This window comes from Xenopus tropicalis, chromosome 6 (assembly GCF_000004195.4).
Source record: "Xenopus tropicalis strain Nigerian chromosome 6, UCB_Xtro_10.0, whole genome shotgun sequence".
Taxonomy (NCBI): Eukaryota; Metazoa; Chordata; class Amphibia; order Anura; family Pipidae; genus Xenopus; species Xenopus tropicalis.
The window spans coordinates 53,493,879-53,521,285 of NC_030682.2; the positions used below are offsets into that span (position 1 = coordinate 53,493,879).

The following is a 27,407-nucleotide window of genomic DNA, read 5'->3' on the forward strand; positions in this document are numbered from 1 at the left end:
AACACTTCTACAGTCACGGGTGTTTAAAAACTATTGCAAAAGATATGAAATAAAAAATAAAATGGGCCTTAAACAGGCAGTATACCTACTTGTTAAATGTTTGTGCTAAAACATACATATTGCCTCTTGTTTTAACCACAAAAACAATCCATCCTTTTAGTTATTTATTAAACCAAACATACTGAAGCTACCCTATGTTTGTTTCTTGTGAGGCAGACAACTATATTACCAGTATGCAACTCCTCCAATCACCCTTTGTTGTGACCATTTTGCTAGCAGAAGCCTATTATGTAGGGATTATCTGGGCAGCAGTAATAAAATTTCTATAAAATCTACCTCACAAAAGACCGCACATGGAGTAGCTTTTTACTCTTTGCCCTGTTTAGCTCAAGAAGTGAGAAAACATATAGATTTTTTTGTTATTAAAACAACAGCCAAAAACAAAAATTACCTTCAATCTAAGCCCTTTTCACTGAACTCATGCTGAACAAGGGGGTATACTGTCCCTTTAAGTGAACAAAGAAGCACAATCTTTGTAGAGTATATATTCACCTTGTGTTTGCTCCCATAGTTCAAAAAAATATTGACTAAGTAATATGTGTTGAAACTCTAAAGACAAAAACAATTTCATTACTTGAACTTTTACTCTGGTTGGCTGCTTCATAATTAATTTGTCTTTCCCATGATTAACTTCTACAACTACCAAGTCACCTTAATCGGGCGCTTTTAAAAACAGACCGTAACTTTTTAAATTAGCAAACAGAGATGCAGCAGCTCACAAAGATAACACAGATGATTAGCAGAGCTGCGTGTTGTACACTGATTAATGAGAGTGCTCAGCAAGCTTCTGTAAATTAGTCATTTGTTTTTAAAGAATACTGTAGAATCCAGCTCCTTATTATTCCCATACACACCTAAGCTTGGATTTTTATGTTAATGCCAGCCTTTTAGAAAGATATAAAAATGAATTAATTTTTCCTTTCATGCAGATGGACATAACCAACCTGGCTGCCACTTCTTTTTGGCCAAAATACAGCTGAGAGAATAGGACTGTCCTAAGGAAGCTATAGCTATTAAAACATCTGATTAGGAAAAATTATGACCACAGACAATAAGTATAGGACATTCTGAAAATGTGATAGCCCAAGTATTATGGCATATATTAAAGTGCAGTTTTAGTGTTTCCACTTTCCAATGAGCAATCAAGCACAAACCAATTTCAAAAATTTGGTTCAAATTAATTGTTGTTTATCTACAAGTAGACTTAGATTTTAATTTTCATTACTAAATCATACTGTTCACACCGCAAATAATTCATTATACATTTTAAAATTCTATTCTTAAACTAACATTTTTTTTCTATATTAATATTGGCGTGTAGGCAGCAATCTCAGTGCATTGTGCCTCATCTTGAGCTTTCAGGAAGATCCAGCCATGGAACTGCTTTCAGATAACCTATGTTGTTTCTCTTACTCAATGTAACTGGAGTCATGACTTGGATTTTTATTACTGTATGCTGTTCTCATATTCACCATTAGGTGGGGCATGGGGACATTTTTAGCAATGCAGGTGTCAGGGAGCTGTTATCCGTTTACCTTCCCATTGTTCTGTTGATCGACTGCTGGAGAAGGAAAGGAAGGGGGTGATATCACTCCAACTTGCAGCGCAGCAGTAAAGAGAGACTAAAGTTTATCAGTGCACAAGTCACATGGCTGTGGCACCCTGGGAAACTGAATCTGTCTAGCCCCACATCAAATTTCAATTATATTTAAAAAAATCTGTTTGCTCTTTTGAAAAATGGATTTCAATGCAGAATTCTGATGGAGGACTGCTAATGACTGATGCTTTTTGTAAAAAACATGTTTTCCTATGACAGAATCCCTTTAAAGCAGTGACTCCCCCTCATGTATAGATAGGACGTTACTGGTATTATTGTAAGGTCCCATAGAGAAACAAAACGTAGCCAATATTACAGAAATAAACACATTTACTACATTGGCTTAGAAACCAATTAAGCTATATTAAATATTCATTTGAATAAAAAAGTAATTAATTCTGAACAATTCAACTGTCAATTTTAATTAATAAACTTTCATTTGCTATATTTATATATTTGATTGCTTTCATGAGGGCAGAATAGTTTTACACTAATATCCTACATGTAGATATCATTTCAGTATGCCAACAATATCTGTAAACAAAAGGTTTACACTATTAATTAGAAATAAAGTCCAGATTAAAATCACAACAGGGGTAGAAAAAACTATTGAAGGCCTGAGAGCATAATATGTGAGATCCTTTGCCTGGTGCCCTGGGTTAGCACTACTACATAGGAAAATTTCAATTCTTATGTAAGTTGGTGGCATTTCCTCACTGGGGGTAGTTTGACCAGGCAAATTTGCACCTGAACAGTAACCAACAACAACCAATCAGCGAATACCTTTAATTTTAAAACCAACTGCAGTTAGAACAATAGAAACAAAAATGTTATTGATTGCCATGGGGTTACTGTCTGGGTGTAAATTTGGCCAGTCTCATCTGTGACTATGCTTCTAGTCTGCAGAATACTGCAATGGCCACAGGGTATTTAAAGGACATGTAAAGCCTACATTTGCCTACAATATATATCAGTTGGGCACGTCTCCCCCACCCAAATGGCATCATTTGTACTGCATATATCCCCTCAACTTTGATATGTTCAACCATAGGACTCAATGGCACTCTGCAGCTCCAAACTGGCCCAAGAAAAGTCACGATATTGAAACTTGAATGAATCCAAAACATTCGTACTCGGCTACGAAAAAGTCGCGACAATTCGCGCAAGTTGTAACGCTACGAAAAAGTCGCGACAATTTACGAAAATGTTGTAACGGCTACGAAAAAGTCGCAACAATTTATGAGAAAATCGCAAAATACCGATCATTACGAAAAAAACGCATTTGGAAGCTTTTCGGACGTTCGTGGATTAGTAAATGTGCTCCTTGGTGTTTGTTGCAGTACAACAGTACCACCAAGTTGAACATATCAAACTGACAAATTAAATTTGAATATAAGCTCTATGGGACAGAAACCGCTTCCTTCTGTATCTTTAACAATTAACACTCATTCTTTGGGATTCGGGCCGAATCCAGGCTTTTTTTTTTTTTTTTAAGGATTCGGTTTCGGCCGAATCCATGGTCCCAGCCGAACTCAAACTGACTCCTTAGCATATGCTAATTAGCATTCGGAAAGGGTTAAATGGTCAGGGCAATTTTTAACCCCTTCCGATCCTAATTAGCATAAGTTAATTAGGATTAGGATTCGGTTCAGGATTCGCCCAAATCCTTCAGAGTGGGTTCGGGGGTATGGCCACCCTGGGTTTGCTATATATATATATATATATTATTTGTTTTTGGTTTTTTTGCAAGATCATCATGTATTCTGTTGAATAATCTGCTCAAGGATACTAGTATACATAATTGAAAAAGCATTTGACTTTTACATATATATATCTCTGTGCTTGAGCAGAGAAAACTCACAATCCCCATCTGAATAAAACAAGAATAACAACAGATTAATTCTTTTATGACCTCAGTAGAAAGGCTCACTTCCTGGTGTGTTATGTGAACAACATTTGCATGTAGAGTAAGCATTATAGACTATTAACTTAGCTTGAGTATCGCTATAGTGAATGAGAGAGAGAAAAACTATAACATGATAAAAACACTAGTTATAATTGAGTTTTTTATCTGGTACTAGTAAAAATGTGTCTGCATAAATATAAAAAAGGGTAACTTGTATAATATATGAAACCTTTGCAAATATAAAAAAAATTATAACTTGTATAATCATTTTAGGTTCATTAAGAATCTTTTTCACAAAACAGTTTGCAGTGAAAAGCTGGTGGAGAAATGTCTTTGTCTCCCACGCCATCTTTCATTCATAAGAAGTTACTTGCTGAGCAGGGGGGAGATGTATCAGGTATTTCACATGCTACATGAGCCATTAGCTTTACTGTACCTTTACTTTACTTTTAAAATGAAATGTATCTTAATAATGCCTTTAATAATGTAGATATAAATTAAAAAAACATCCCTTTCAATAACAAAATATCTTGCAGTTAATGAGACTAAATTATAAATTGTCATTAGCTTACCTGATAAAATCTGAACTGTATTCAGTTAGGGGCACCAAGAGTTTTAAAGCATACACTGGTATGGGATCTGATTCCAAAAGGATTTGGTCATACCTTGAAAAAAAAAATGCACCAAACAAAAAATAATGTAAAAGTTGGGTAAAAGTAGGAATAAGAAATTGCTAATGCTTATAATACTTACTTTACCCTAGGCAAAAAACAACTAAAATGATTTATTTGTAGAAGTCATTTAGTGTAGAAATCATTTAACATGTTAAATGGACCCTCTTATTTTATTAATACTTGTCCTTGGTTTGTGTCCAACCACAAGTGCTACAGGTATAGGATCTATTATCTGGCATTATCCTTGGGAACTGGGTCAGAAATTTTGGGATTTGGCCAAGAGAAACCCCACTCTCTGCTAGATTTAGCATGGGTCTATGACTGAAGCATAAAAGAACATTGACTTTTTAAAGTTTTATGGTACATGGAGTGAAGTGTCTGATACTGTTCCATCACCCTCATCTGGGAAATTGGGTTTTGGCACTTGTTTGCAGGTAGAAATATGATCAGAAGACTCAGAAGTGAGATTTAAGCCTTAACAGTGTAAAGTGTTTTGAGGTATGCTGCAAGGTAAGAATCCTGCAATTGTTTAGCTTCCCTATTATATCATTATAGCTTCTAAATCCTTTATATAGCTTCTCTGTGGCATACTTTACATTTACGTCAAGCTTTCCTTACCCCTATGATTTATTCACTTTAAATACACATGTTCAGAAGGCAATCATACTACTGTATGTATTATTAAGGCAGTTTTTGTCCTTGCATTAGACAACAAAGCAGTACATGCAGTTTTTGCCTCTATATGCTATTCTGAATAAAAGTGAAAAAAAGTTTTCATTATAAGATATTATTTTTCAAATAAAAGTGCCATAAATGGCGACTTGAAATAAATCATACTAAATGCACAAGGATCTTATTTATCGGTATAACGAATAATGACCCCCCCCCCCCCGACATGCCTGTAACAGTGACACTGAAGAGACTTAACAAAGATTTCAGACTTTGGGAACTGACAGGAAGCAGTTATCAGCTTCCAGGTAGCAAAGTGCTGCTGCTTTATAGGAGGATTCTTGATTCTAGATGTTTAATAGTGTTTAACCAATAGGCATATAGTTGTAACTATTAATGAAATCTAATTATATGATATTACAAACATAAATATGGTATTTGTAAATATCAGATGTTTCCAGACCAGTTTATCTCATAACAAGACTAACCAGTTGGGCACCCATCAATTCCTTCTCCTTAAAAAAATCACATCAGACATCTTGGTAAATGGCAAAAGCAGGGTGTTAGTCATGTCAAAGGAAAACTTAGAAAAGCTGCATTATGCTAAAATATGCAATATTTAAATGTTCTACATGGGGAGATGAGTAGCATTCAGAGTAACAGTATTTAATTGTTTTGATGAAATGCCAATTTTGTTTCCAAAGGATTTTTCTAGGTATTTGGATTCAAGTAAAGCAAGTGATTTTTAATTTAAATATGGCATAAAAAAAGCCCAGTCCTCTGCATTATCACTCGGAATCTGACAGTGTTGCTACAAATATATACCAGAAAAATGAATTTGAACTCAAGATCTACATAAAATAATGTCATTTGGCATAATCTCCTGCTGGATGTATAAAGAATTGCTTTCTTGAATAAAAAACAACTAACAATTGAGTATGTTCTGTATTGCTTAAAAGTGCCAGCTTGCTGAAAAGTAACTAAAGCTGGCCATGCACATTGAATCATTTTATGGCGCAATTGCTCAAATCCAGAAAGCTGGGTCACTATGCTCTTCAGAGTGCATCAACACAAACCTCTCAACAAAAGATTACATTTGTACATGAGAGAAACTCAAAGGGAAAGCATCATACTGACACAATTCTAAAATTTCTGTGGTGACATTTCAAAAGCCAATGTCCCAGAATAACACTTTTTTAAAAAAAAAAAAAAAAAACTACTGACGCCCAGAAGTTAGAATAAATCTTTAAACGAGTTTGTGCTAAGAGCACTACAGGACAGTGGCCAATAGTTCACTTATTATCATTACTAAAACTGCTGTTGTGGTACAGGTATTTGGTTTGTGGCAGGAAAATTGCTTAAATTTAGCAATGGAAGGCAATCTCATAGAAATACTGAGTGTTTGACAGCTACAGCAAAGCCAAACAATGCAAGAATGCATTAAAAAGGAATTTGATTCTAGAGTTGCAAAGTAGCTAAGTATTTATATTTAGACCATGCCCTATGTACAGGGGTTGAGCTTGCTATTTTAGGTCAAGTAAGACACCTAAAGAAAATATAGCAAGAATAAAGAAAGGATAAATATAATTTCATTAATGAGGGGTCACCATCTACTACAAAACATTAATTTATAGCTATTTATCTGCTGTGCTATTTTTAGTAACTTGAATAATTTATATATTTAATTTGAAATTCATATGGTGCTAATGATTATGGCACAAAATATGATTTATATATATTTCCATATGATGCATCACTAAGAATCTGTGGGGCAGCTTTTAATAAGACCCTTTAAGTGCAAGTAGGTTCCACTGGGACACGGACTAATGTGAATGATGCATAATTTCTTTGAAGCCTTACTGAATATCTTGGTGCTGTATATAAATAAAGGATAAGAATAATTTCTAGTTTTAAGATGCTTAGTTGTGACTTTACAGTTCTCCAAAACATGCTTCCATTTTAGTCCAAAAACTTACTTTGGCAGTAATGTATCTCTGACCAAAGACAGAAATGTGCTATTTGACTGAAGGCTCTTCTCTCTCCCTTCACCCACATCTTCATGATTTACAAGGAGTGATGTGGTCTCTGCAAGCAGCCGCAAGCTGAAGAGTCTCCATTCCGCTTAAGAAGACAAAGTGCCAAGAATGTTACCACGCAGCAGTATAATTGAAACAAAATGTTAAGTTAGAGAAAGATGCACTTGATGTGGCCATGCTTACCATTTTGGCTGCGTACCAGTGAGACTAAAGGTGGGAGGATGCCGTCCACAACCTAAAAGAGCGCAAGTAAAAATCTGCAATGAATTACTGTAAGAGCAGAAATAGATCTCAGCTGTACCACAATCTAGAGGTTTAATAAGCACTCTCTAATCAAACAAACGGGTGGAAAGTTAGGACAGAGATACAGTCATTTAGCATAGATAACAGCAATCCTTATGTTCCTTCATTTATCTATCCAGCAACATTTAAGTAAAATGTAATGTACATAAATCATGTCACAGGAGGCAGAAATTAAATTAATGCTTCATCTCCTCCTACTAAACTATTCTTTACTTTACTATTCTTTAATTCTGTGCTTGGAAGATTTTCATTTCATCTGTTCTTTTTTTCCCATAAGTTCCAGACTTGCAAATTGATAAGTAAAACAAGTTTTAAAGTTACTATTTGCTGTTTGGATCCCCATATCTTAAAGGAACACTGTCATGGAAAAACACATTTTTTCCAAAAACACATAAGTTAATAGAGCTTCTCCAGTAGAATTCTGTATTGTTTTTTTTTTTTTTTTTAAACACATTTTTTTAATTTCATTTTGAAATTTCCCATGGGGCTAGCCATATTCTTCATTTCCCAGGGTGCTACAGCCATGTGATCTGTGCTCTGATAAACTTCAGTCACACTTTACTGCTGAGCTGCAAGTTGGAGTGATATCCCCCCCCTCCCCTCCCCCCCAGCAGCCGATCAGCAGAACAATGGGAAGGTAGCAAGATAGCAGCTCCCAGTAGGTATCAGAATAGCACTCAATAGTAAGAAATCCAAGTCAAGCTTGGGACTCCTCCAGGTACATGGGAGTAGGAGAAACAATAGGTTACCTGAAAGCAGTTCAAATGTGTAGCACTGGCTTTTTCTGAAAGCTCAGAATGCACCTACACACCAATATTACAACCAGAAAAAATACATTTGTTGGTTCAAGAATAAAAGTTTATTTGCTATGTAAACAGTGTAATTTCGAAATAAAATGTACACCATAAAAATCATGACAGAATCCCTTTAAATCTGCTAAAAATAATTTAAACATGAAATAAACCCAATAAGATTGTTTTGCCACCAATATGAATTCATGCATTTTAGTTGGAATAAAGTATAAGGTACTGTTTTATTATTTCAGAAGAAAAGAAAATCTTTTTTTTTAACTTGGAAATATTTGCTTAAAATGGAGATCATATAGCTGTGTAAGAGGACATATAGTTGACCTATTTTACAAACTTGCACCTAAGCAATCTGTCTATTGAGTCTTTATTTTTGTCAATGGCAAACACATTGACGGGATTCGGATAACTTTGTCACTTTTGAAATTTTAGATGGCAAATTTTTATATTTGAGTTTTTGGGTTTTTTGCACTTAATAAATACCAGGCATTCGAGTTTTTGAAACATAATTCGAATTCGAGTTTTTCTGTATCGCGAATTGTGAAAAAAAACCCAAAAAACTCCAACCTTGAAAAATCTCCCCCTTAATATATTAACAGCATATTAACAACAGTTTGCAACCAATGGATTTAAATTGCACTGCAAAGAAAGAATACTTTTCCATAGTGTAAATTTGTCAATTTTACCATTTTCAAGTAAAATAAAAGTTTGAATCATATTTTTTTTAAATCCCCAATTTTCTGTAGTGCAGCAAATTTCCTTTATGAAACCGCACAACCCATCACCCTAGCTGTTCTTAGTCAAATGAGCCAGAAACTTCAGGCAGCTTCAGCACTGAAAAACGTGTTTGAAAAAAGGAAAGATCAACCCAAGGTAATTGAATACTGGAATATGAAAGTATATTTATATAAATATGAAGATAAACCTTTTTATTTATATGAAAGTATATTTATATATAGGGTATATTTCACATTAACCCATAAAAATTGCAAAGGTCTTAGGTGCATTATAACTTCGTAAAGTAAGACAGTGCAAAATATTTCACATTATGATAAAAATATATCTTTACAAGAATATTCAGCCACATTTATATAACATTTTTTTCAGAACTGCTCAGTGCAATTCCTGAAGTAATTAGTTTTTAAAATGTATAGTAATATAATTCTAGCATCTGTATAAATGCCCACTAGGAAAGACAAATAATTGTTAGCAGCTATATATATCCTAACCTCTATGACCCAGCTGAAAAAAAGCCTTCAAGCTAGGAAGAAGATTTTACCATTATCATATTCTGTATTGATCTAGAATACTGAGAATTACTTTCTTAACTTCTCACAGGGCATTATGGTCTATGGGGTGCTAGTCATCTCTATTCATAAATTCAAGACATTTTACAAGAGTTCAATTAAAGAATGTCCCTGATGTCTCAAGAGTGTAAGCATAAATATGTAAGCAGAGTATCTACCATAGAGTAGCAGTTTCCAAAGAATGATCCAAGCTGCAAGCAGAATAATTAGCAGGTTATATGCTCCTATTGTGCATAAATGATTAGCTTGCTTCATTGGTTTCATTTCCAAGCAAATCAACATGAGTTGGAGAAAAGGGCTCTCAGGATAATCTGCACTACAGCAAATTAATTTTAAACATCTCTTACAGCACCCCGTTATGAATCTTTGCACTAACTTAAAAATATATAATGCTTCTGAAATTGACTATTCTAATTATAAACTTAGAAAGTGAAAACGACGGCCTGCTACAATAGCTTGTCTATGTAAATTATGTAAACAGAATGACATCAAAATACTATACTAATTTTCTAGCACAGCAGCCGATAAAACCCAATGCTCCCAAAATTTTCTCTTATTCTTACCTCTTAGGTTTCAAGCTCTGGTTCCAACCTCCTCCTCTGAGCCCAGGGATAAGGGTGTGTTATCTTTACAGGCCAGGGTTACAGTTCCCTGGTGGCTAATGCTGATTCAGGAATTAGAGAATGTTTTATAACCTTAACTGCATAGTTAAGGTTATAGTTAATTTAAAACAGATCAATGCTTGTATAGAATCCAACTGCCTGGGGATTTAGTTAGCCATACTGGGCACCAGAAACAGTGGATTAAAAAGCATGAAAACAAAGGTGGTAAATGAAGATATTACAGTAGTCATTGGCAAATCTTGTAAAATGTAAATAATTTCCTACATTAATAAGTGTTTGCCAAACTTTTGACTTTGAAAGTATGTGACACTGAACTTAAGAAATATTTTCTGGTTAACAAAAAATCTACAGTCCTGCCCAAAGAGCTATTAATGGTTGTATAGAAGTTTAATAGGAATATGGCCAACAACCATTAAAAAACTGTTTTATGTGCTGCCAACACTTACTGGGGAGTGGTGAAGTGTCAGCAGGGCTGGATGTTGTGTTACTGCTTCAATCACTGACAGAGCTGTCCTGATCAGTTCATCTGATGCAGCTTGACCTGGTCAAAGAATAAAAAATGAAGCCTTGTAAGTTTCCCAGTCACTCAATTAACATGTGTTCCAGAAATTCTTTCTTGTTGTGTTCCCAGGATGCACTTACCAACAGCTCCTTCCAAATTAGTCTCACCAGTGTCTACGGATTTAATTTGGTCCTGCAAGACAAGCATCCATACAATAATTTATTGAGAAATATATAATTTAGGGTGTATAACTCAAAATATTTTTAATAAAGGAAAGTTTAAACAATAAACAGTGCCTTTGCCTTCATGTTGACAGATTAATGAGAAAATAGTGGAAAATTTGCTAAGCTTTGGCAAACAATAACATTTTGAATATTTATCTCTTGTACATGGGAGCTATATTCAGAGCCAAACAAATAATGTTATTGTTTTATAAACTGATCACTGCCGTGGCTCTTTAACACTATAAAGAGCAAATGCAATGACTAGACTTGTTGGATTTATTATATTTATTCCTAAGTTAAGGTCACACATGGCAATTATGAGGTATAAACAGAATTTGCACTGCTTTGCAATTCATCTTATGTTATACACATATATGTACAGTAGGTTGGCAAAACTGGTAGGAGCTGCCAGTCAAAAATGCAAATTTACTACTGTATCTTAATCTCCTTGTACATCTGGTACCAAAGGTAGGCTGTAACATCTACTGGGCAGGAATTCATTGTTGCTGTACATCAGTCTAGTATCACTTCAAAAGGAAAAAGTCTTGGTGACTAGGCAAAATAATTAGACAGGTATGGATTTGCATTGAATTTCTGCATTTTGGCATTGGTGGATTTTTTAGACAAAATTCGCCACAGAAAAATTTGCCACACGTTAAAAAAAATTCACGCAACATTTGCCGTTTCGTGAAACGGGACAGATTCGCTCATCACTATTGGTGACAAACAGGTGAAAATGATTGCAGATTCTCACTATGATCAAAGCAGGGAGTGTGGGACATGAGCATGATATGATATGATATGATATGATCAATGAAAGTGTATATTTTTCTAATTTGTGATTTGTGTTAAGCCTCTATTCACGTGTATATATATATATATACAGTATATACACTGCTTATAAATATGATTAAATTCCTTTGACGTTTTATGTTTTATCTTTAGAAACTGATGAAACATGGGTTCTAGACAAAGTTTTGGAAATAAACACAATCTTCTTAAAATACACAGCAGAATGCCATTCTGACAGGACATGGGATATCACTGTACATGAGCTGGGATGAAGACACACGGAGCTACTTAGTAGCAGCTACTTGTCACAGCTACTAAAGTTCAGAAAATACCCTGCTACAGACAATAGTGAGAAATACCTCTGCTAAAACACATGTAGAGACAATTATCAGTAAATGATCAGCATTGTCTATTTTAGTAGCTGTGACAAGTAGCTGCAACTAGTAGCTCTGTGTGTCTTCACCCTAAAAGTAATCATAGGTTAGGATCAAGTACAAGGTACTGTTATATTATTACATATATTATTACAGAGAAAAAGGAATCCCATATCTGTAGTACAATGAGAGTGCAAGAAGGGCCAAGACCTCCCTTATCTTTTACTTTATTTTCAAAAATATATTTCTGAATGTAAAGCTCAACAGTCCTTTTAATGTCATCCAAACCATATAAGTGCAAAAGTCTTGAGACTTTTATTTTTAAATACTTATTTATTACAGTTCTTCTGTATGGCTATCAAGAACACATCTCCCACTTGTGATGCCTGGGAATAGGTTTGAAAATAGGACTAGCCAGAATGCAGTAATGATTAAAATTCAACAATTCCTCTAAGACTTGTAATTTACAACAAGGGGTATGTTATTTGATAAATGCAAACACAAAGGTACATATTCATATCACAATCGATTACTATTTGAAGTATGTATTAGTAACAGAGAGAGTTATGGCTAACAGCAGCTGATTAGCTTATGTACCACAACTAATCCAAATTAAAATCAAATAACCAGCAGACATCATGTGACATTGATTTGAATTCAAAGGTACCCATTTAAGCTTTTCAGTTTTTGTTTAACAAAAAAGTTTATTTTTTCTCAGATTACCCTGTGATAGGGATATTGCAGTTATCTTTAGAAATATGAAAAACTGTCAGTTGTACCTTGGAGACCTGAGAAACCTGCCATCTTTCTCTCTAATTCACAGGAATCTATATATATTTAATGCACATTCTCCTGAATGGAAGCTGACATCTGAGATTGTATGATTCTAAATAAAATAGTGACAATGTTCCAGAGTCGAGTCAGAAATTAAAATTTAATAACCATGATCAATGTGTTCTATAGGTTTAACTGTTATCTGTTACTCTGTAACAGCTTAACAAAAGGTTTTTGTAGTTCACATTACATTTTTATTTTTAAGGAAATAAAAGCAAAAAAGCTAAGAATGCAATAAAATGCATAAAATCACAGTATTCCTGGATAATTCCATCATGTCAGCAGCCAGAGATGAAAACATAACATCTTGTACCCATAAGGATAACATGGTTAAAAAAAAAAAATTCAAATTTATATTTTACTCCCAATTCATATTTTATAAATATCAGATTAAAATGTAGGCTTGCCCAGTTATAAATTGTCTTAACTTAGCAATAAGTTACCACTTTCAATATGCCTGCATAGTATAATTGATTTTGTATACTTGTATACTTATTCTTCATTTTGAAACAGAAAGTTTAAAGTTGATGAAGAATATTGAAACAACCAATATGTCACTAAAAATAAATTAAATGAATATAAGTTTTTTTAAGCTGCTATGCATATCACAGCTACCCTTCCTACCAGGGCTGGAATGGAAGTTAAAAGTAGCCTTGGCAAAGAAAATATCAAAGCAGCCTACATATAAGTGTGTGATCCATGTACACTTGGTGCCAGTTATATCAGTTATATCATTAACACTGCAATACATCTATACATAAAGAGGGAGACTTGAATTTTACACGTGAGAAATGCCATAGAGCCCCCCCTTTTTTTTTTGCATTTTTCAGCTTTTTTATTATTATTTAGCTTATAGCATATAACCAACATATTACACAGCACTACAGAGTTTAAGCATTTCTAACAGGAATATACCACTAAGATATACCCCCAGAGTAGTGGTCACCATGGCAGATCTATATAATTCTAGATCTAAGCAGTGACAACTAATTGAGGGTTATTATGGCCACAGAACTATTCGCTTGCCATAAGCCATACTGTTATGGAAAACATCATTTTGGATACATGAAAAAATCTTTGACCAAGGGTCAGATTTATCAAAATGTGACATCATAACAGAAAGATTCACCCACTTTGTATTTATTCTGATGGAATTTTTAGATGCCTATTTATATGGTGAGCTCATTGATAAATAATGAAATGGGTGAATTTTTCTGTGGTCAGCTCTAATCTCACATTTTGATAAATTTGCCAATGTCATGCCTTACCAACCAACAATATAATACCAGTATACAAAAGGGTTGATTCACTAAAGGTCGATATTTCAAGTGCTATTTATGGCATGCGTTAAAAATTTTATCGCGTCTAATTTTTGCTGTTTGCATAATTTAAGTCGCGAAGACTATTTTCGTGCGGTATTTTTTTGCATAGAGTAATGCGATATTTAGAGCGTCTAAGTGTTTGTGATTCATGCGTTAGTATTATTTCTGTGTGCTAATTAACGCAATGCGGTAAAATTAACGCATGCAGTTGTGTGCTAATTAACACACGTGATATGCGACTTAACGCATGCGATAATGCTTTATCGCACGTTACTGAATCAACCCTAAACTGTCCTAAACCTACCTTTCACTCTAGAAAAAATGACTTGAGTCACATTTTAATATTCCTCCCCACCCAAATGACTATAGGCTAAATAACACCTAAATAACACCTAAATTGGACATTGATGCTCTCCTTCAGCTTTCAGAGCTTTCTTGTAAAATTATTGAAAAGAACATGCTGCCAATGCACGAGTTCCCCTAATGTGGAACAATTGAAAAATCCACCACAGGGGAACTCAAGAAAAAGCCCATGTGTAAGAGCACTTAAAAAGTGTGGTGGGCAGGGGGAAAAGCCTTTAACTGGAGGTGTCATTGGCTCATCTGGTCATTTCTGAACCTTGGGCAAAATTGCACCTGAGCCCAACTAAAAGCATACGCTGATATCTGAAGCTTAATGTGAGAACTTTCAATCAGAGAGATTTCTAACTAGTAGAAAAATACCATGGTGGCAAAAATTGAATCCCTAAAATATGACATAAAAATGCCACAGAAAACTTGGTTGGATAGTACATAGTTAGACCCTTATAAAAAGTTAACATGTTTATTAAATATAAAGGATTTGAAGTATGTCACTAAAAGAGCTAGTTAATTTATTAGGGTGATCTTATAGCACTACCAAACCCCCTTAGAAAAAAGTTATAAAATCAGCTGCCCAACTGATATTCCGTGTAAAAAGGAATATTATTATGTCTTTTTTTTTTTTTTTGTATTTTTGCATATATCTTTTGTTTGCACCCAGGCATAAGTGTGTGCCTAAGCCAGTTACTAAATATATATTTATATTTGTAACATAATAAGAGGAGGCCATGCACCCAAAAAGTCTTTTGCCTGGGTGCCGTTGTGAAACACAGGTAGTGATGAACTCAGTGCAAAGAGCACTGTATAATTAGTTTATTTCACTGAAGAAATATGCAAAGATTTATGTGGCTTTATCCTGCAGGCAAAAAGAATAATTTAAATGGAGCAACTTTTTTTTTTCTAATTAAACATGCTTTGCTTAGGATAAATTAAAAAACTTATATAAGAAAAAGTTGCATTTATAGGGGACATAAATATTTCATATAACTCTACCAAGGCACTCCCCAAGCTCCCAATGCAGGCCAAATATAATTAAAGATGCAAGAGAATTCTCCAATAAAAGGTCATTCTGTCAATGCTACGTCAGCCCTCCAGTGGTTATCTGACATAAGGAGATTATTGTGCAATTTTGCTTGCCTATATTACATTGCAACAAGCAAAAGTAAAATTGGTTCTTTTTTGGTATTTGGTGCATAGAAATAAAAGTTCAAGTTCTCTAGTGACAATATGAACATGAAAATCCAAGCCAGAAAAAATCCTCACTGGAGCATTGTCTTGCAAATAGTGGACAGCTGGCCTTGGAGATCTGGACAGGCTTTATAGAAAAAGTAGTGATTTAAAAAATGATCAATGATTCTGTTTGATTAAAACTCCGATCATCCTTGATAATATGTTGGAGCATGCCTGGAAGTGTAGCCCAACAACATAATTGAGCAATACTATTACTGAAGGTGTATCATGCCCTGTTAAATAGGTGGTGTTCTATAGCTGCATTGATTAATGAAGCAGGCAGTGTCCATGTAACATTTTGAACATTATTCACCAGCTCATTCCAGATTGCTCACAAGTAACATTTGCATTCTAGGAACAGAAGAAGAATGGTGACTGCTCAGAGACCTGATTTCTTTGTTCTTGTCATAAATGCAAAGCACAGGCATACATTACAAAAGGGCATACCAGGCTCTGTGAATCGCAGTCACAAAAACTATTCATGCAGGGATCTGGATTTACCATAGAAAATATGTGTCAAATACCATTAAACTAAACATGCAGAAAGGGAAACATATACAGTCTCTAAACATTTTTACTGGAGACAGCCCTTTCATTTGTTTGTGACATTGCCAGAGTCAGAACAAGAATATATACTGCTAGGAACACAGTAGCCTGTTATTGTCAAGTCTGCACATTGTTGATATCAAACCTGATACAAGTCAAGGAGTTTTAATTTAAAGACAGGATGCATGACTAACTAGGAAGCAGTGTTCCCCTAACAAGCCCTAAACTACAGAGAAGTGTGCTAGGCTTGTGTACATCCATATGCGTCAAGCATTGGCACTCAGAGCTGCTCTAAGGAATGCGGGAAAATGTCAGTGTGCTCCACATGAAATTTAGGTGCAGTTTTAAAAATATATTTTATAGAGTAACAAGCATGTGCAGCAAACAATATTAATTTAGATACAAAAATTACAAATGCCATTTATTCTTACAAGTGCCACATGTGCTCATCTGTACAAGATATAATGCACCTCATGCTGTTAAATATAGATAAACCAGAAGGACCAGAACGGGTTGTGATCTGTTTATACAGGTATCGAACCTGTTATGCATAATGCTTGGGACCTGGGGTTTTCCAGGTAAAAGATATTTCTGTAATGTAGATTTCCATATCTTATGTCTGCTAAAAATAATTTAAACATTAACTAAACCCAATAAGATTCTTTTGCCTCCAATAAGGGTTAATTATATATTAGTTGGGATGAAGTTCAAGGTACTGTTTTATTTTTACAGGGAAAAAGGAAATAATTTTAAAAAATGTGAATTATTTGATGGAGTCTATGGGAGATGACCATCCTGTATATTGGAGCTTTCTGGATAATGAGTTTCGAGATAACAGATTCCATACCTATATGTAACTTTAGGCCAATGGTTTCATATACAATTAATTGATGATTTATGGCTTGATGTATGTCTGCCTTTTATTCTAATGTAAAAGTGGCTGCATACACTATATCACTGTGCAATTCACTCATGCTCATGCCTGGATGGAGTGTAAGCTCTCATGACCAGGGCCCTCTGACTTTATGTCTCCATTATATAACAGTAATAATAAAAGCACTTCATTAAATTTGAGGTTCAGTTAGGTCCACAGCAGGGATGCTTATGTAGAAGGATAAAAAAGGATAGTTAAATATAGCCTTGTATTTAAAAATACCTGACAACATATGTGGATATGTTCAACGGCATAACTACTCAACCCCCCCAAGAAAAAAAAAATTGTTGGATGGGCCTGGCTCAAGGTAGCAAACCCTACCAAGCCTCTTCCCTCGCCGCTCCGTTGTGTCCACTGTCCTGCTCATGTATAAATCCCTGCTCTCTGCTCCAGCTTTCCTGTCTAAGAGCTGGTGGGGAGTTCCAAATAACAATAGAGGAATCAGACCCTGCAGTACAGGCCCCCCTCCCCCCGCAGCCATGGGGTCTGCTTCCTCTATTGTTGCGCCACTGGATATGTTTAGTAGTATATTTGAAGCTCTTATTGGCAAAATCCTCAAAGTAGAGTCCACAGTACAGATGCTACCATCCAGGAATACAAAGCAGAGTCAGTAGTAATGTTGAAAGTGACCCTTTATTGGGCAAAAGCACAGGGCATTAATAATAGACGAATCTGTTTCATATTGCTGGTGTTAAAATGTTAAAATCCACCATTTCGAGGAGGCTATAGACAAAAAACTCCTTTTAAATAGTGAAACTAAATGGATTAGGTTACTACACATAGGGGCTGATATACTAATCCACGAATCTGAATGGGAAAAATTTGGATTGGAAAATGAACATTTTGCGACTTTTTCGTATTTTTTCCGATTTTTTCATCGCCGTTGAATGAATCCGAAACTTTCGTAATCGGCGCGACGGCTACGAAAAAGTCGCGACAATTCGCGCAAATCGTAATGGCTACGAAAAAGTCTCGACAATTTACGAAAAAGTCATAACGGCTACGAAAAAGTTGCGACAATTTACAGAAAAATCGCAAAATACCGATCATTACGAAAAAAACGCCTTCGGAGCGTTCGTGGATTAGTAAATGTGCCCCATAGAGTTAAGCCAAAAGGCCTAAATAATCATGTGAATTTTAATTGCTTTCTCTGATTTTTCACAGATAAAGCTCTAATATGGATCTCCTGCACCAGTTTGCACCAGTATCTCTGGGCGATTATATCAAATGTATATAAGTTACAGGGAAATAGTGAACAATAAAATACATAAATGTTTTCAGTATCTTCTGTTTGCGATAGGCTTTGTAGTAAAAAGTATCTATGGAAATAATTGGTCAGGATGTTGACTGAACAAAAACGTAATTTAATTTGGACTAATTCCGAAGACATTATATGCCTCACCACACAGTATGGATTCTTTCAATTCACTTTATGTTCCCATCTTTTTTATGAGCTAAATATGGACTTATATGGACATTGGTATTGCACTTTATAAATTCACTATTAGGTAGCACCACTCCTGGAAGTGAAAACTTAATGGGCTGAACCCATTTATTTTCAGGATGTATCATGGTATGTACACATGATAAAGGGTTTAGGTCCAAAACATGTTGTGTTTTTGTCCGATAATGTTTGCTGTTAAATTACAGCTATTTAACTCTACTTTGGTGGAAGTATGAGCATATAAACCTACTAAAACCAGGGGGAACATAGTAACTGAATTATTAGGGAATCTGTCATGAATTATTGTAATAGGAGAATATTCTTTTGGTAAAACCTATAAAAATTAGGAGAAGGTAATAGCAAATGGAGTAATGGTGAAAACATTAGAAAGTCAAAAAAATACGTTAAAATGATTAGAGAATTATTGTACATGTGTATAAAACAAAGAAGTATTATGTAGTTATGCAAAGTAAAGGTAAATGCATAACACTGAGGCTATTAAATCTGCATGCAGGTTTAAGAGTACAATTATAATTTCATCATTCATACTTTTTGTATGATAAATAATCACACATTGAAAAAGTGTGATACCAATGTAATAGCAGTACTTTTTAGAACATTACAGTCTCTGAGAGGTCTGGTAAAAAACCCACAATAGGTTGTTTCACTTTCCCTGAGGCACGTCATACTGCAAAATATTATTAATAATCATATATCTTTAAAAAAAGAAAAACTAGTAATATTGTGAGCAAAAGGTACTTACTAGTAAATTACTAAATTTGTAGAGAAAATCTTCTGTTAGAATCTGGGGGCGAAATATCTTTTAAAAAAAAAAAGTAGAGCTCATGTTAGGATAAAATCAGTCATAGGAATACAGCAAAACAAACAAAAAAGGATGCAGTTAGTTGCAACATTTAAAAAATGTATCCGCTAACCTTCTGTTCTCTTTCTATGGGCCTTGTACATTGCTGTACTGGGCATAGATTTTTATATATTTGTGTGAGAGGTAATCCTAAACATATTAAGAATATATACCTACATACACATTTACAGTGAAGATGTCCAGACTTCATTACAGGATTTATAGAAAGCCTGAAAATGTATTGAGGCCTTAAAAATGTAAACCTCCCCACCTCCAGCACTCCACAGGACTTAAACTGCAAACAAAAATATTGAAACTTTATTTATTTAAATGTAATAATGCCTTGCTTAAACTTGCATTTAGGATAACCATTTTGGAACTTTAGACAATAAATATTGCAGCTACTTCGAGAGAGCTAGATGTGGTTGTAAATTTTTAAGCCTTTACCAGCTACTTTTAGTCCACTCTCCACTTATTTATTGTCATTTAGTATCCAGTAAACCAGGGGTGAGATTGTTTTGTGTGTAAGTGTATATTACATCACATCTCTTTCTTTCCATCCTACACACTTACATATAACCTATTTCCCAATATACCTATCTTTATTGTGTTGCCTAAAGTTTCAACTATCATTGTCCTGTATCTTTATTTCTCCACCACTACTCATAATACATTGGTCTTACATTGCCATTCTTGCTCTCTTTTCCCTATTATTTATACATTAGATGGTAATACCTTCTCCGGAGTTGCAATCCTCAAAAATGCATAGGCCTATGAACATGTGTTCAAGGCAAAGTGGAAAGCCAAAATAATGATCTGACAGTTTCTGACACAACCGTGAGCCAGAATTAATCCCTAAATTTATAGGTAAATAAAATGTACCTGAGATGTAACAAGGTGGAGCACTATGGTCATATTTGGAATGCACATTTTCAAATGTTTAGTTTGAGTGGCAGATGGATGCTTTCTCCCAGACACATTTGATAAGGCAGTAATAATTTCTCCTGAAAAAAAACATTCAGATAAGCCATTGTACTAAGCCAAGTCCACATTGCTCAGCATCTAGGAATGGGAAGTTTATTTATATCAGCAACATGCACACATGATATGTAGTACTTATATCATGCAAACAGACAATATTTTTACAACAGTATAAGATTACAAAAGGAGCAGTACCTTCTTCTTCTTGTATAAACATGTATTTATAAGGAGCAAACACTATATTCAACACTGCAGTACTATAAAATGGGTATATATATTTAGCATATAGCTTACACACAAAAGCACAACTGATCCTGTCATTTCCCAAAGAAAAGTGCATTTCAATATACTGAAAAATGCTAAATGTTGTTTACCCTGTTTATTATGAAAATTAATAAAAAAATAATTGAAAAGAAAAGCACAACCGATATAAGAGGTAAAAAGCTTACAATTCAAAAGAAGGGTAATGGGCAAGGTCAAAAATCAGGGATCAGGAAAGGTAAGAGATGTAAGCACTGCATTTAGCAGGTGGAGTAGCATACAATGAATAATGAAGTAAGTGCAGAGCACCCTCAAAAGATCCCTCCAGTTGTTTAATGTGAGTATGTACATAATTGTACAATAATACATTACTAAATTAACTTATGTCTCTAGAAGTAATATCAATAATGCAGTGAAACTTCAGTTTTACATACTCTGGTTTTAAGTTTTCCCTCATTTTACACAGTTGTTTTGTGGGTCTACTAATATATAATGCATAATACATTTTCCTACATTTTTCACTATTTTTGCCTGGTCCTCTGAAAAACATAAAAATGGGGGTTCTACTGTACATCTTTCTACCTGCTTACTGACATAGGACAGTTTATTTTGCCTAAACAAACTGAATTTTACAATATTTTAAGTAGTTATGAGGTTCTCTATCTAAGGTAGCATTCTGCCTGTGCATAAATCTTTGCCTCCCTATGTTTTGTAAATTGTTGTCAATATTCTTGCATATCTGTCTGTTTTCCATTATAGTACTATTGGTGTAAAATTAATTAGCACTCTAGACTTTTACAATTGCCTTTTATTATTAGTTACTAAACAATAGAATTGGTAGAGAAGATACATCCAGTCCTATTACATCCTTAGAAGCCAATAGGGTTGATTCACTAAGGTGCGATAACGCTTATCGCATGCTTTTTTGCGTTAAAATTGAAACACGCGATTCGCTAAAGTATCGTTGCATGCGTTAAGTTGCATATGTTAAGTTGCATATCGCGTGCGTTAAATAGCGTGCAACCGCATGCATTAAGTTTACCGCATTGCATTAATTCTCGCGCAGAAATAATACTAACGCATGATTCACACTTAGATGCGCTAAATATCGCATTAGTCTATGCGAAAATTAACACCTACTTGAGGCACATGGTAATTATAGAAAAGTACAGTTAATGAGCTTTTGGCAGTGGACTTTGCAGTGTGATTTATTCAAGTATGTGTTGGCCCTAGAGTGATGTAGCCTCCAGTTTGCAGGGAAATGGTCATTTTCAAAAAAAGTAGTTTTACGAACGTAATGGTGTGTATGGCTAATATGGTGTGTGTGCGATAAGTAGCGGGAGTGCATTAATTAGCGCGACAAGTAGCGCGCTGCGTTAATTAGCGTGCGTTGAGTCAAATACCGCACAAAAATAGTCTTTTCGACTTAACGCAAACAGCATCGCGTCTAAATTAACACAACTATCCTTTTAGTGAATCGTGCATTTTAACGCACCTTAGTGAATCAACCCTAATGAATTTTACTGGTAACTATACCACCACTGTAGGATGTATTTTCTAAAACCTTTTTTTCCTGCATGCAATATGCACCGGGGAGCAAGGATTAGGCCAGGTGATCACCATCATTATATGGAATAGAATAATGTTTGAGTGCTTAAACAGTCAAATACATTCTGACAAATTGACACAGGTCAGTATATCAGATTATAAAGTGGGGAAAAAAAGAATTAGGAAATGTATGTGGGATAGGATGAACTGCTTTGTTCCATTCAACATGAAGTAAATAATGAAACCAAATATAAATGAAGCAATGAAGCTACTATTTTATGTTATGGTTAAACAAACGTTTCTAGTGCAGTTTGTGCCCCCGCTGAGCACTTAGTCATAGGTCAAGCCAAGTGCTAAGTGCCCTAATACTCATTTACAAGCACATTGAAAAGAATGGTTTTAATACAGTGATGATGGCTGCCACAGACAACCAAGCCAATCTTAATCCTTGGATGCCAGTTCACCTCAAAATTATTTCTGATTATTGTAAATCATAACTATTATCGCATGCTGGTAATAAGTCCCTAACACATGCATTGCCTTAAATCTAAGACTAATTATAATTAAAGGGATTGTTCACCTTAAATTTAACTTAGTATGCTATAGCAACTTTGCAACTTTGAATTATTTGTCTTCTTCTTCTACCTCTTTCCAACTGTTAAATGGGAGTCACTGACCCCAGTAGCCAAAAACTACTGCTCCGTGAAGCTTCAATGTTGTTGTTATTGTCACTATCTTTGTTTTCAGACCCTCTCCTATTTGTCTTCCAGTCACTCATTTAAACCACTGCCTGATTGTTAGGGTAAACTGGACCCTATCAACACGATAGCTGCTGAAATTTCTCACTAGAGAGCTGAGCTGCTGAACAAAAAGTTAAATCATTCAAAACCACAAAAACTAAAAAAAAAAATGAAACCCAATTGCAAATAGTCTTGTAATATGATTTTCTACATCATACTAAAAGTTAAGTAAATGTAAAGAATCCCTTTAATTCAAATATACTGCTTTCATTTCTTCTACCTCACTTGTGTCACTCTGGCAGTAATAATGTGAAAAGGAGAATACAGGGAACGTTTTCATTAGCTGCCAAATCACATCATCTTACCAAGAATTCCAGGCAGCACCCCCACAATGTGATAGATGAGAAGGTTTAGACATCCTGACAGATATTCATTCATGCTTTGCTGTTCTTTTCCTGGTGTGGCTTTTCGACTATCTCTTTCAATGTACATAACAAGCCTAAAAACATGCAAATGCAAAACATGATCAGTTGACAAAGTCTTGTATGGGAATACAGTAAAAGGAATTACTATACTTTACTTAATCATCTAAGAATAAAATGCATTTATATTCTACACACTGGTTACTAAAGTTACTCAACTTTCTTCTTATGGTGCCACATCCTGAACTAATGAACATTTGCCACATTGTACCTAATTCACTATTGCTTGTCACTACATTATGGAAGGGGTTCTTCATGCCACAGTCACACTATTAAGGATCTGTAATATTACAGGTATTGTACCTCTTATCTGGAAACCCATTATCCCGAATTACAGAAAGGCCATCTCACATAGACTCCAAAAGAATCAAATAATTCACATTTTTAATAATGGTTTCTCATTTCTCTGTAATAATAAAGCAGTGCCTTGTACTTGAGCCCAAATAAGATATAATTAATCCTTATTGGAGCCAAAACAATCCTATTGAGTATAATTTCTGTTTATATAATTTTTTTTAGCAGACTTAAACCCAACAATCCTATGTGTTTGTAGACAAAGTATGGCGATCCAAATTACAGAAAGATCTCATATCTGGAAAAGCCTAGGTCTGAATTTTAAATAACAGGTCCTATATGTATAGGAGAACCACAGAGCAAGTCAGCAAAAAGTTTACAAAGAAAGACGACACAAAAGAAACACATTTATAATAATATAATAGTGTTTAGAATGGAGGTTATTTTCTGAAGATTACAAAGCTTGGTGATAGTAGGCTGCATTCTATGGGAGTTTCTTTAAATTTATGAGTCAATTTGTAAGTCAATTGAAAAAGAAGAAAACTTTGAGTCCTAAAATGCTTCAGCCAAACAAGTAAAATGGCAGCCAACAGTGGCCAAAGTGAAGTCAAGGCAACATAGTACACAAGAAACGGTAAGAGACTAGTGATGTTCAGTTGTGATGGAGCACATGTAAATGACACTATTACTGTGCCATAAATACATGCTAACATAATAATGGCTGGACTAAAAGTGGGTGCCCTCTAGGTTGCCTTTGTTTGTGGTACCAATGTAGATAAATTATGTTTAGCTTTAATTAAGAAAAGCTGCTGATTATATCAAGTTTGTGCACAGGTGAACCTATGTCTAACTATGGTAGACTTGGGTTTTAAGTCAGTACTTTCATTAGATCGAAAAGGCATGTTCACAATACTGGAAAAGATAATATAAGTTGGAAGCCACCAAGGAATTCCATAATCAAAACAAAGGAACAAGAGAGATTATTTTTCACCACCCCCCTTTAGGAATAGAAAATCCCCAAGTAATTACAGGTAATTTAAAGGGAATAATTACTACAGGTATGGGACCTGTTTATCCGAAACGCTTGGCACCTGGAGTTTTCCGGATATTGGTTCTTTCCGTAATCTGGATTTCTATACCATAAGACTGCTAAAAATCATTTAAACATCGAATAGATCCAATAGGATTGTTTTGCCTCCAATGTTGAAAATGTGAAAATCTTTCTTTTTTTTAAAAAAAAATTTAACTATTTGATTAAAATGAATTAGAGACTGAATTCCAGTTACTTGAATCTTTCTGAATAATCGGTTTACAGATAACAAATCCCATTCCTGTCTATATCTATATATATATCTAATCATTTTACCTGGTCTGTGTAACTTATCAAAAGCTAGATTGCTAGCTGAAAGCTTAGTCCTAGGGGGAGATTTACCAATCCACGAACAGACCGAAAGCGTCCGAATGCGTTTTTTCGTAATGAACGTTATTTTTGTGACGTTTTCGTCGCCGTCGCGAAAAAATCGAAAGTTTCGAGTACAAAAGTTTCGGATTTATTCAAGCTTCGTTATCGTGACTTTCCTTGGGCCAGGTTGGAGCTGTACAGTGCCATTTATTCCTATGGAAGGCTTCCAAAATCATGCAAAGTCGGAAAGGTTTTTCCGCCATTCACGATCGTTCAATACGAAAAAGACGCGATGAAATTGTCGAGCAAAATACGAAAAAATCTCGACGGCAACGAAAAAGGTCGCAAAATTTTCGTTTCCAATCCAATTTTTTCCCTTTCAGGGTTTGAATTCGTGGCTTAGTAAATGTGCCCCCTAGTGTACACTCTGTGACCTATATATGCCTTGGTTTAAAACAAATCCAACATCAGAATAGACAGATTACTTGCATAGTCATTACATATTTCTCAAACCAAACTCTGATTACATGTGTGCCTAATAAAGTTCTACTATATTTACCTTGTTTGACAGCAAAGCAGCAGCATCTCTTTGTTATTCATTAACACTTGTAAGATAAGCAGGAAGGTTTTTGCTCTAACTCCTGTTGATGGGCTTTCCAATAGCCGAACTATCTTTGTAACAAATTCCTAAAATACAATAGAGAATATAGCTAAATAAAATAATTTGATTTTAAATCAATAACGTCATTTCTAACAAAAGAAAAATATGGTGACATTGGGAAGGGAGTTTAAAACATTCATAAAAAGGTGCCCAATTAAAGAAATACTGAAACCAGAAATTAAACCTTTTTTACATCATAATATTGTTTTTGCATGATATTTATCATTTTGCTTAAAAAGTATTTGCCCAATGCTTTTACATAACCCTTCTGATCCCCTATATTCCACTATAAAAAGGCTAAAAGTTTGTGCAGCAGAAGTCCCTTGGCAAAATAGTGGAACCAGGAAACCAGGATTTTCAAGTAACAATTACTTACAAAAGCAGACCAATCAGTGAAAAATGATCAACATGACCTTTTTTTTAAGAGTCAGTATCACTTTAAGTGTTGTCCATGTAAGCTGTCATGTACGACAGACCAGATTCAAGTCAATGAGAAAACTTACTTAAGGGTAATGGCACACAGGCAGCCTTGAAATGCTATTGACAGCAAAACACTGACGTTTCCCAGTGTGCCATTGTCCTAAAGCTTTAGCTCATGAAAACTCTACTTTAGCAAAAAAGTTAGATCTTAATTGCACCTATCGCCCTCTAATTGTTTCCCTTACCAGAGGTGCAGTATCTTCATTCATTAAGTGTGTATAACATCACAAAATTCCATACCAATATGCTAACAATAGGCAGCCCAAAATCATTATCTCAAAATATACTTACTGAATAATATGTTGCCTGGCTGTATTTGACTTGCCTGTCTGGTAAAAATTATGCTTGATAACAATCTAATTCAGTGCTGACCAACTGGCGGCCCACGGGACCCCCCTCTGTGTGCCCCCCACCTGTCTGGCTGCTTTGATGGCTTGCCTTTGTGTAAGCCTTAAATGTTATCAGTACTGTGTTTAACTGGCCCCCTGCATTGCTCACACCTCAGATTCAGGGTGTAACCCCCCTGTATTGTTTAAACATGTAATCCCCTGTGTTGTTCACACCTTTTGATCCCTACATTGTTCACCCCCTGCAGTGTTCACACCTCAGGCTCAGGCTGTAATCACCCCTATTGTTCACCTGTTCACACCTCAGACATTGTAGGTACTGCCTGGCCTATGCTGCCTGTGTGTATGGCACACACAGGGAGCATAAGGTAGGCAAATTATGGCACATAGACATCATAGGGCAGGGAGGGTATGGCAAAAACATGTAGGGCAGGCAGAGTATGGCACACACAGGCAGCATAGGGCAGGGAGGGTATGGCACACACAGGCAGGGTAGGGCAGGCAGCGTATGGCACACACAGGCAGCATAGGGCAGGCAGAGCATGGCACACACAGGCAGCTAAGGGCAGGGAGAGTATGGCACACACAGGCAGGGTAGGGCAGGCAGAGTATGGCACACACAGGCAGGGTAGGGCAGGCAGAGTATGGCACACACAGGCAGCATAGGGCAGGCAGAGTATGGCACACACAGGCAGCATATGACAGGCAGAGTATGGCACACACAGGCAGGGTAGGGCAGGCAGAGTGGTGATTGTGTGTGCTATACTCTGCCTGCCCTATGCTGCCTGTGGGAGGTGAACCTGGCA

At 35.4% G+C, this 27,407-nt stretch overlaps 1 protein-coding gene across 2 annotated transcripts in view; it reads right to left on the bottom strand.

The window, feature by feature from the left end:
- ulk4 (unc-51 like kinase 4) overlaps nucleotides 1-27,407 on the bottom strand; it is a 227,143-nt gene that overhangs the window by 106,719 nt on the left and 93,017 nt on the right. For both annotated transcript variants that reach the window (XM_002940722.5, XM_018094985.2), the window contains 9 exons: nucleotides 25,673-25,800; nucleotides 23,301-23,434; nucleotides 20,288-20,409; nucleotides 19,307-19,363; nucleotides 10,624-10,675; nucleotides 10,428-10,522; nucleotides 7,126-7,177; nucleotides 6,883-7,027; nucleotides 4,136-4,228 (listed from right to left, as the gene is read on the bottom strand). In XM_002940722.5, coding sequence (XP_002940768.2) covers nucleotides 4,136-4,228; nucleotides 6,883-7,027; nucleotides 7,126-7,177; nucleotides 10,428-10,522; nucleotides 10,624-10,675; nucleotides 19,307-19,363; nucleotides 20,288-20,409; nucleotides 23,301-23,434; nucleotides 25,673-25,800 — 878 coding nt within the window. The remainder of the gene's footprint in view (nucleotides 1-4,135; nucleotides 4,229-6,882; nucleotides 7,028-7,125; nucleotides 7,178-10,427; nucleotides 10,523-10,623; nucleotides 10,676-19,306; nucleotides 19,364-20,287; nucleotides 20,410-23,300; nucleotides 23,435-25,672; nucleotides 25,801-27,407) is intronic.